This window comes from Petaurus breviceps, unplaced genomic scaffold (genome assembly GCF_028583685.1).
Source record: "Petaurus breviceps papuanus isolate PSGF00001 unplaced genomic scaffold, PetGlider_PUasm1.0 90769, whole genome shotgun sequence".
Classification (NCBI taxonomy): Eukaryota; Metazoa; Chordata; class Mammalia; order Diprotodontia; family Petauridae; genus Petaurus; species Petaurus breviceps.
The window spans coordinates 1,443,449-1,454,712 of NW_027187341.1; the positions used below are offsets into that span (position 1 = coordinate 1,443,449).

General features: G+C 41.3%; 1 protein-coding gene across 2 annotated transcripts in view; it reads left to right on the forward strand.

Annotated features, from left to right (window-relative positions):
- Positions 1-2,322: 2,322 nt before the first annotated feature.
- Positions 2,323-11,264, forward strand: part of DIAPH3 (diaphanous related formin 3) — a 516,072-nt gene continuing 507,130 nt past the window's right edge. Inside the window, exon 1 of one of the 2 annotated variants that reach the window (XM_069068623.1) lies at positions 2,323-2,787. In XM_069068623.1, the coding sequence (XP_068924724.1) occupies positions 2,587-2,787 (201 nt within the window). In that variant the 5' untranslated portion in view covers positions 2,323-2,586. The remainder of the gene's footprint in view (positions 2,788-11,264) is intronic. The other variant, XM_069068622.1, reaches the window with a different exon arrangement.

Below are 11,264 nucleotides of genomic sequence, written 5' to 3' on the forward strand. Positions count from 1 at the left end.
GTTACCATTAGACACAAATATGCATGTGTGTGTATTTGTAAAATCATCCTATAATATTTCTATTTATCAGTTATTTCTCTGGATGTAGGTAGCATCTTCCTTCATATGTCCTTTGTAGTTAATTTGGGTGTTTATAATAGTAAAAGTTACTTGCTCAAAATTGTTCTTAAAACAATATTGCTGTTACTGTATACAATGTTCTGTTGATTCTGTTAATTTTTTATTTTGCTTTTCATTATTTCATACATGTCTATCCAAGGTTTTCTAAGATCATTACAGTAGTATTCCCTCACATCATATACAACAATTTGTTCAGCCATTCCCCAAGTGATGGGCATCCCTACGATGTCCAGTTCTTCTACTTCCTCTAATTATTAAGGTTTTCCTGACAATAAAGCAACATTTGCCATTCTGTAAGCTTCTCCCTCTTGTAAAATATGTATATGTATACATACATGTATATACCACACACATATATAAAAAATACACAAGGTAATTTTTTGAGGAGGGGTCAACCAATATTTGGGGGAGGAGAAAGAAGGAAGGGAATAAGCAGTTATATAACATATACTAAGTGTTAACTTTGCAATATAGGTGCCATTATTAGATGAGGAAACTGAGGCAAACAGAGGAATTGCTCAGGGTCCTATGGCTAGTAAAGCATCTGAAGTAAAATCTGAACTCAGGTTTTCCTGACTCCAGAGTTAGAGCTGTATCTACTGTGCTACCTAGATGTGTTTAGGACTGACCAAGGAATTCTTCAATTCATTTAGTCATTTCCCAGTTGGGCACATAAGCTGTTTCCAGATTTTTGCTTTCTGAAACAATGCTTATGGATTATTTTTGTATAGATAGATCTTTCCACCTTGTTGATATCATCTTTATGGTAGTTTCTGGTAGGATTATTATTTTTTCCCTAGTTCTTGTATAATTGCATATTGTTTACTTCCATATCTTTTTGGATCCTGACTAGTGGTCTGAAGATAACTGAATAAAGGGGAAGTAAGTTAAATTGTCTTTCTTTGAGTATTTCTGCAGAGAAGGAGAGACAAAGCATAACTTTAGTGAACAGTGTTACATGGTATTAGGGAGTACCTAATGGGACATCTTTACTAGTTCAGATGTATCTTCTATGATATATTCTAATGGTAATAACCAGTTCCTCATTATGCTCTTCTTTCACAGACCATATTACCATGCAGGTAATATCTTATGAAATATGAACTATTTCTCCAGCATTGTTGTATTAATATATTGCTGTCATTAGGATACATATGAAGTGCTGGAGTGCTGGAGTTGGAGTCGGGCAGATCTGAATTCAAGTTGACCTCCGGTACACTAGTTTCCCAAGTCACTTAATTTCTCCCAGACTAAGTTTCCTCATTTGTTAAATAGGTATAATAATAGGGCAAGTCATTTAATGTCTCTCAGCCTCAGTTTCCTCATCTGTAAAATGGGGATATTAATAGCACTTACAGCACAGTTGCAATATTAGGTGAGCTGATATACGTAAAGAGCTTTCCAGTCTTTGACGTGTTATGTAGCCATTATGACATACAATAATCTTTTCTACTTTTCCCCTTATAACACTCATTTTTAAAAATGTTGAATTCCAAATTCTATTCCTTCCTCCAGCCTTTTCACCACTCATTGGGAAGGCAAGAAGTATACATTATACATTCGAAGTCATACAAAATATATTTCCATATTAGCCATGTTGAAAAAAAAGCCACAAAGAAAAATAAAGAGGAAAAAAATATGCTTCAATCTGTACTCAGAGTTCATCCATTCTCTCTACAGAGGTGCATAGCATTTTTCTTCAGGAGTCCTTTGAGGTTATCGGGGATCATTGTATTGATCAGAGTAGCTAGAACCTTTTCTCTTCTCTTTTACCTCTGACGCATTGAGGCGGCTAGAGGCACAACAGGGACCTGCAGTTTCTAAACATACTCAAAGCTTGTAGTTTTCGGGTCATTTTCAGGAGAAATTGAACTAGAACTACATTTCCCAGCAGCCCTCGCAATTCTGAAAGGCGGGAGGGAAGAGGGGTGTCGTTGGGCGAAAGCCCGGCTGGGAAAAAGCAGGTCGGCCAGTTGGGATGGAAACAAGCCAGTAAGACCCGACTTTTGAAGTGCAGAGCGGATCGAGTCACAGCCCTCCCTCAAGAAAGGAGGAAGAGTTGCAGTGCAAAATCCAACAAAGTACATAAAGCACGTAAGCCCCTTGAGTCAATTTTTCCCTACCGGTTTAACTACTCCGACCAATAAACTTACGCTCCGCTCAAAGAGGGCGGGCTTTAATGCATTTACGTCATGTCCCGGGAGGCTCCGGATTGGCCAAGCCGGGGTCGGGGCGGCGGTGGCGGGAGTATTCGGACCGCGGTGGTGGCGGCGGCGGCGGCTGTGACGGTTGGGTTTGGCCGCATCCGGGGTTTCGTGGTGCGGAGATCGGGTCCGTCAGTGACCCCGGCTTCTGGGTGCGTCGTGTCCCGCCGCGCAGCGCGGCGCGTGGTTAGCAGCCCCACCTTCGCTCCCCTTCGCTCCCCTCCGCCGCCTTTTCTGGCTCGGCAGGCAAAGCTCGGGAAGGATGGAGAGAAGCCGGTCGCGGCGTCCCCACCAGCCGCACGGCCTGGCCGGGGCGCCCTCCTCATCCTCGTCTTCGTCGTCTTCGTCGTCCTCGTCCTCGTCCTCGTTCCGTGGTGGCCGGGACATCAAACCTCAGCGGCGGAAGGGCCACACGCCGGGCACCGCACCCAGGGAGGAGCCCGGGGAGAAAAGAGCTAAGTTTGTAAGTATCGCCCCTGGGCTGGGCCGCCCTTTACGTAGCTGATTGGGGATCTGAAGCCTATGTCCCTGTCCCAGCAGCCCACCTTACAGATCTTCCCGTAGCCCAGTGGGAGCCCACCCGATGGGGGCCCCAGACCTTGGGGGCGGGGAGTGTCTACCAAGTTATCAGCTACAGCTTGACTGCCTGTCTTGGCTAGAGCAGCACCATATAGGGTCAGTCTGCGTCTGAGTTTCTATTGCTGCTGACTTTTCATAACTTTGAGAGCATGCTGTTTTTAATAAAATTCTGCTGGTAGTTTCTCAGTTAGGGTTTCAGTCCGGTTAGAAAATTTGCATGACGGGATTGGAGACAGCTTAGTTTTTAAAACTTGGCAAGACAGGCGGGTCCTGTAGTCACTCCTTAGGAATGCATTTATATTATCTTGGAATGGAGTCCAAAATATAAGAAACTTTTCAGTGTACTTACTGGCACAAAAACCCAGCGAGGGAAGAATGAGGCAGAAGATGATGTAGGATTGCCTTCTTGCTGTTGTCTCATCTTAGTGGTATTTCCAGGTTGGAAGTTATTTAGCCATTATTATTTTGTCTCCTGTTTATCTGATACGGAGTCTTAGGTCTTCTCTTTAGGGTGAGCCCAACCTGGAAGTTTATTCTTGACTTAATTTGACCTAGTGATATAAAAAATTTTTCTGTGGTATACCAGAAGCTTTAACACATGTGATGTCTGTTACAGATAAGTAGATGTTGCTATGAATTTATAGAAAAACACTAGTAGTGACTCATTGCTTTAAGAAATAAAAATGCCGAAACTATTAGTGTGTCATTAAACATAATTTTTGGTTAGCAATAACAGGGGTTGTATAAAACTCTTTGGTTAGCAATAACAGAGGTTACATACATATTATGACCAAAGTTACAATATATATGAAAATAATAACAGATGGGAAATGTGGTGGTGTTAAATGTCAATTTAACTTAATTATTGAGCTGAATCATCTTCTTTCCAGCTAAATATAGGTATATGCCAGGGCTTTATCCTGGGCATTATTCTCTTTTTATACTTTTGACAATAGCTAGCATTTATATGGAACTTTAAGGATTGCCACGCACTTTACCAATATCTTATTTGAGTCTCCAACAACCCTGGGAGGTAGGTGCTGTTATCCCCATTTTACACTTGAGGAAACTGAGGGTTATAGAGATTAAATGACTTACCCAGGGTAACACAACTAGTAAAGGTATGAGGCTGGACTTGAACTCTCAGGGTTTCAAAAATCATCTCTTTGTGGGATAGGATATGGATAGGATCTGGACCTATAATTTCATTGGTATAGGGAACTCCTAGCACACCTTTACAACTTAAGAACTCTAGAGAGGTTAAGTGACTTAAGAGACTTACGTGATTATGTCAGAAGTAGGGCTTGAATGCAGTTCTCCCCTGGCTCTCTACTAGTGCTTAGAGGCCAGCTCTCCATCCACTTGAAGATGATTCCTAAATCTATCCTTCATTTCTAACTTGAACTGCTGTCCAGAATTTGCAGCTGCCACTGAACATCTATCTCCACCTGAATGTGCAGTGGAGATTTCAAATTCAAGACATCCAGAATGGAACTTGTGATCTTTCCTGTGAAACCCACCCTACTTCCTAAATTTCCTTTTTTGGGGGGCTTCCACATTCTTCCATTTTCACCTGCCATCACCTGTGTTTCCAATCCCTGAGTCATTCTCAATCACCCCCACATATAATCAATTGCTAACTAAGTCTTTCTAGTTCTACCTCCACAACACATGTTGTTTGCATTTGCCCACATCCTTTCACCCACCTGGCTACTAGCCTACTTTGGGCCTTCTTTACTTTCTGTCTAGATTGTTGCAGTAGCACAATGCTACTGGGCCTGTAGTCAGGAAGACTGAGTTCAAATCTGGCTGTATCTATGTGACCCAGGGTAAGTCACTTAACCTCTGTCTGCTTTAGTTCTCATTTGTAAAATGGGGATGATAATAGTACCTACATCTCTGGGTTGTTGTGAGAATTTAATGCGATAGTATTTGTAAAGTGCTTTGCAAACCTTAAAACATCATATAAATGCTAACTAGGCTCCTAATTGGTCACCTTCTCCAAGACTCTCCCTTCCATCTTTGTTGAAGTGGTTTCTGTGTCTTTAGTTAAGCCTTTAGAATGACACACCCTTAGCTGTGTTTGGTATTTATAAAGCCCTGTACAGTTGGGCTTCAAACTCCCTTTCTACATTAGTTTCACATTACTCCCCCTCACTGTGTTCCAGCCAAGCTGGTCTATGTGTTGTTTGTTCCCTATACAGTATGATCCACCTTCCCTCTCTGTGCTTGGAGTGTCCTCACTTTTTTGTCTCTCAAAAGCTCTAGTAAAGGCATATCTCAAGCACCCCCTTCTGCATAAGGCCTTTCTCAATTCTCTCTAGTTTTTAATGCTTTCTCCACCCCTTGAAATTACTTTGCTTCTATCTTGTATTTATTCAATTCAATTAAACAAATTTATTGTTCCTACCATGTGCCATGCACTTGGGATACAAAGACAAGAATGAAAAATAATTGCCTTCATAGTTTACATTCTGTTGAGGGCAGGATAATACATACACTGACAAGCTAATATGAATATGAAGCATGCAAAAAGTCTTAGGGTAGTTTTGAACTTTAATAGCTGTGTGTGTGTGTGTGGTTTTTGGGGTGGGGGGACAAGTGTTGGCACCTACTGGATATGGCGAATGAGGGACAGAGACTTGCAAGTGACTTGGGTTGCAAAGGTGAGTGACTGTTCAAAGGGTGGTACCTTCTTTCTAAGTTCTGTCAGTGGCATCTAGATACGTATTTTCCCGAGTCCATTTATAGCAAAGATTATTTCATTTTTTTTGTCTCTATCTGTAGCACCTTACATTGCCTAGAATATAGTAGGTGGCACTTCTTGTCAAATTGATTTGAAAGGATTTAATCTGGACTTGAGCTCAGAGAGGGTTTGCATATTCTCTTCTGGCCTTTGATTTTGGTTCCTTCAGTACTGGGATCATATTTTATGTTTTTTTTTTTTTTTTACCCTATACTAATCAGACAGTGATACGGTAGGGGTCAGGTTGGCAAATGAAAATTCTGTCCAACATGAGAAGAATTAATGTGGAGAAGTCATTTCCTTTCATCTATTATAATACAACCCCTTCTCTGCCTTCAGTCAAGTAGAATGCATGTGAGGCTGGAACGGTAATAATGGGCATGGGAAAAAGTGAAGTCATAAGAAGAAGGTGAAGAGATCTGAAGATGGAGGACACAGAACTGAGGATAGGAGATTGTAGTCAGAGAAAAGTATTCTTTGTTCTAGATTTTGGAGGTAAAATAGTTCTGAGGAATAATGAGGTCTTAGGCATGGCCCAGTGGTCAACCACTTTGGAGTTATTCTTCCTTCCTCCCTTAAATCCCTTGCCCTCTTGATGTTTTTGTTGATCCATCCTTGGGTAACTCTAGACTTGTAGACCAAAACTGCTAAGCACTCTAGAAATATTCTGGTCCACAACAAGTATATGCTACTTAGGAGGTAGTTTGCAAGAGTGGAAACAGTACTTGATTTGGAGTCTGTCAAATCTGAAAACAAATGACCAAAAAGTCACAGAGGTTATGCGACTGCTGTTATCTCTAAAAATCACTAAAGAGCTCACACAGGCTATCACGACCACAGTTAACCTTGAAAATTATCAGAGCTCGCACAGATGATCACAATCACAGTTAACTGTAAGAAATAAAATAAAATAAAAACAAAATTAAAAAACAGGGCCAGCAGTAGTCATAAGCAAAAACTTTCTTTATTCTGTGGGAGAAGGGAAAATAGATACATGTACTGGGGCCTCCTTTAGGAGGAGACCTACTTACATGTGGGCAAATCTCATCATATATAGTAATGGTTACACAGTGAGCTGTAGCCCTGACACTGAGGGGTAGCATCAACAGTGAGACAATTTTAATTCATAGCAGGGCTTCATGAATGGAACATGGGTCCTACAGGTGCTTATCTGAGCTCAGGGATCATCTGGTGCTGGTATGAAACAGTTCTGGGATTTTGTTGCAGCTGAGTTCATCCAAAGTGTGAGCTCAAAGGATTATTGTTATGCCAAGTTCAGGGCACAGCTTGCTTGCTGGACCTTAGCTCTGTAAAACAAGGTGTCTCTTAATAGTAAAAAGAGAGGAGTATAAAGAGAGGGGTGGTCTTGGCATGGCAATCCTGACTAGTCAGAGGACCTGGATTTGATTGTTGACTTTGTCACTTGTTATCTTTGTGACTTTGTGCAAAGATAAAAGTAACTTAACCTCTCTGTTTAGTTTCCTCATCAGTAAAATGAAGGATTTGAACTAGACGATCTCTAAAGTCCCTTCTAGATATAACATTATATGATTTTATGACTTCTAACTCCTAACCTAACTCCTTCACTCTAATCCTTTTATTCCTCTTTTGTTGTCTCATCATCATATTCACCATACTAATTATTCCATAACTTTGACACTCTCTTCAAACTCTCAGTTCTTCTCAAGTTGGTTTTTTTTGTGTGTGTTTTTGAAGGGGGGAAGGCAGGGCAACTGGGGTTAAGTGACTTGCCCAAGGTCATACAGCTAGTAAGTATTAAGTGTCTGAGGCCGGATTTGAACTCAGGACCTCCTGACTCCAGGGCCAGTGTTCTATTCACTGTGTCACCTAGCTGCCCCTCTACTAAAGTTTTTAGTGGATGACTATTTCTATTTTATCGAAAAGATTGTGGATATAAGTTTGCCCACCCTCTTCCATGCCTCAGAAACTTCCTAAATATTAAAATCCAAAACCAGGCATGGAGAAAGGTTTGGGGAGAGAAGGTGGAAAGCCCCTTTCAAAATTAGTTTCATTAGGAACTATCTATTCTCTTGTTGAGATTTAAGACAGCAGGGAGAGGAATATAGTTTCATATTCTGGCAATTCAGGAAGAGCTCTAATGATTTAGGAGACCATTTCTCCATAAGGTAGAAAGCAGCCAAGCTGTCATCTACCTTCAAGCCCCATTTGAATTGAGGGTCAGTTTACAGTACTGTGTTTAAGAAAAAAATTGTGATTTATGGATGAGTTTTGTTTTTCACTCTGCAATCACTTCATTACATTCATGTATTGTGGTTTATTCAACTGTTCCTCAGTCTCTGTTATTTTTACCTTTTCTCCAGTTTTAAACTACTATGTATGTGTGTATATGTGGACACATACATATATACCCACATGTGTATACACACACTGCATATACAAACATATACATACTCTGTGTATGTACATATGTTTTTGGGATCTGTCACTAATCTCTTTGGGGTTTCAGAGGCCATGAGAATTGTGGTGACTTTTTTTGGATTAATTACAAATTGGTTTCCAGAATGGATGGGCAGATTTCCAGTATGCCTATTTTCCTTTCAAAATTTTGATAATATTTTCTTTTTATAGTTTTTTTCAGTTTGATAGTGTAATGCCATGCACAAGCAGCTTTCCAGAAGAATGCTACTGTGAACAGCTTTTAAGGTTCTGATTACACAGTATAATGAACACTCTGTTTATTCTATAACAAACCAAAGCAAAACATTCACAGAAAATCACAATATAATCATAGTCTCAAAGTACAGTAGTCAAAGTCTTCCACTCTTGGGGCAAAGTCTTGATTAACTCAGTCAGTATCACAATATAGTCTCAAAGTACAATAGTCAAAGTCTTCCACTCATGGGGCAGCTAAGTTAACTCAAATCAGTCACTTATCAGTAGTCTCAAAGTACAATAGTTAAAGTCTTCCACTCATGGGGCAAAATCTTGATTAACTCAATCAGTCACTTATTCATTGATCAATTACTAAGTATCATACAAAACTCTCCACCCTTTAGATCACTAGTAAACTGTAATTCCATAATTACTCAGTACCCAAGGAGAGGTCTTTTCATCTTGACTTGGGGCCTCTTCTCAGATTCCCTGGATCCCCTTCCATGGTCCCAGATTCTACCTGGATTCACCAGACTGTCACCTGGGTTCACTGGCAGACAGCTCCCAGTTCCTTGACCAGCTCTCTGGGCAGGTCCTGCTCCACACTCAAGTTCACAGGGTCTGGTCCATGTCAGATTCTTCACCATTTCTTTCTTTCTTTTTTTTTTTTTATTATAAAGCAATTGGGGTTAAGTAACTTGCTCAAGGTTACACGGCCAGTTATTTTGTGTGGGTGCCAAGGATCTGAGACCAGAACCGATCCCTGGTCTCCCAGTGCTGGGGCTGGCACTCTTACTCACTGCGCCACCTGGCCGCCCTACCATTTCTGCTCCAGGGAATTCAAGGCTCAACCAAGCCACAAACAAAGTCTCAACATCCCAGTCATGCTTCAGTCACCTGGGCTCCTGGCTCCTGGGCTCTGAGCTCTTGGCTCCTGTTCAGAAGAAGCTCCACCACCACAAGTTCTCAGGAAATTTTGGCTCAGTTCTCCATTCTCTCTTCTGTAGCTGCCCTGCCACCAGATGCTGGTCTCAAGAAATTTTGACTGTGCCTCTCTGGGTTTTTTTTTTTTTTTTTGTCTTTTGAAGGACAGTTGGGGTTAAGTAACTTGCCCAAGGTTACACAGCTAGTGTGTGTGTGTGTATGTGTGTGTGTGTGTGTGTGTGTGTGTCTGTGTTAAGTGTCTGAGGCCGGAACTGAACTTGGGTCCTCCTGACTCCAGGGCCAGCGCTTTACTCACTGCACCACTTAGCCGTCCCTTGGGGCTTTTCTTATATATACACATAACGTGTTTCCCCGATAATAAGACCTATCCCGAAAATAAGCCCTCCCCTTACTGTGTAAGATTCCTCTAAAATAAGCCCTCCCCCGAAAATAAACCCTATTGAGATTACTACTGTAGTGAAGGTGCGCTACACGCTACATTACGGTACCCTCTGTATGCACCCCCCCCCCGTGAAATGCACGCCGCGCTCCGAGCTGCATCCAATCAGAGCTGCAGCAGTGAGCGCGTCATCCTGTTCTTCCCCAGTGATTTGCTTATTGAATAAAGGTACATTTTTTTGTTCACATTTACCTGTTTATTAAAATTGCTGTCAATGTTTATTAAAATAAGCCCTCCCCTGAAAATAAGCCCTCTGGTGTTTTTCTGTCCCCCAAAAATAATAAGACAGTGTCTTATTATCGGGGAAACACGGTATATGTTTCAGCCAACCTCTTCCTGTTATGTTAGTAACAGGAGACAGGAGTTCATACCTTCTGTTTCCCCAACAGAGGTTTGATCAGTTACTAAGTGCTAAGTACCTGCTACTTTTGCCAATGCAAAGGGATCTTCAAATTCAAAATTACATTACCATTACAGATAGGTGCTACCTTTGAGTTTATTTTTTGAAAGTTTGCATTCCTGTAATTAATGATTTGAAACATTTTTTTCACCTCCTTCTGTAAGGAGCTGGCCTCACTAAATTGTTCATCTGTTAGTTTAGGTGTTAGAATGAAATGAGACTTCTATGTCATTTATTGGTTAACAAAAAGAAGTTTACCTAACCCTAACCTAAAAAGGATACTTAGGTGGCTTCTGCCAATCTGATCCGAAGGGTAGGGTGTGGTGATTCCTTTAGTCTTCAGATTTATACAATATGAGGCCTTTTTATGTCCATCGTTAAGTAGGAAGTCACATCATTCTCATCTGAGGCTACCAGGAATCTTCATCTGGGATTGTGGGGCTTGGGTCTTAGACAAGACTGAGGCCTGTCTATTGGGTTATTGAAGACCTAGGGACAACTTTTAATTGGGGGAGGGTGCGGGAAGTAGCATGACCCAAATGGCAAGGGGAAGGGAATATTAGTAGACAGTGATCTTATCACAGCTTGCTGATGGACTTCACATCCTTGACCATTTATCTCTTGGGAAATAGCTTTTAGCCCATCCCTAAAATTTGGAGAGTGCCTGTGCTGATTGAAATGCTTCATCTTCAAGTACCGTTTGTAAATTTTTAAATAGGCTTTTCTCCTCCTTCCCCTCAAACATTTATTTTGACATAAATCCAAGATTATGATTTACGACTGGGATTCCAAGCTCATAGATTTAAAACTGGAGGGAGCTTCAGAAGCTATCTTTTTTTTTTTTTTAAAGCAATTGGGGTTAAATAACTTGCTCAAAGTTACATGGCCAGTTATTTCTGGGTATGGTGCTATGTATCTGAGTCCAGATTCGATCCCCAGGTCATCCCAACACTGGGGTTGGTGCTCTTACTCGCTGAGCCACCTGGCTGCCCCTCCAGAAGCTATCTTGCCCAGCCCCTTCATTTTACAGATGAGAAGACAGGCCCCAGGGAGGTGAGATGATTTGCCCAGACTCACACAAATAATACTCTTCAGAGATGGGATCTGACACCAAGTGGAACTCCTTCCTCAGGACCAGATGCTGGGATCTTGTATCAGCAATGCCATATTCACAATGCCTATAGAGATTACAAATAT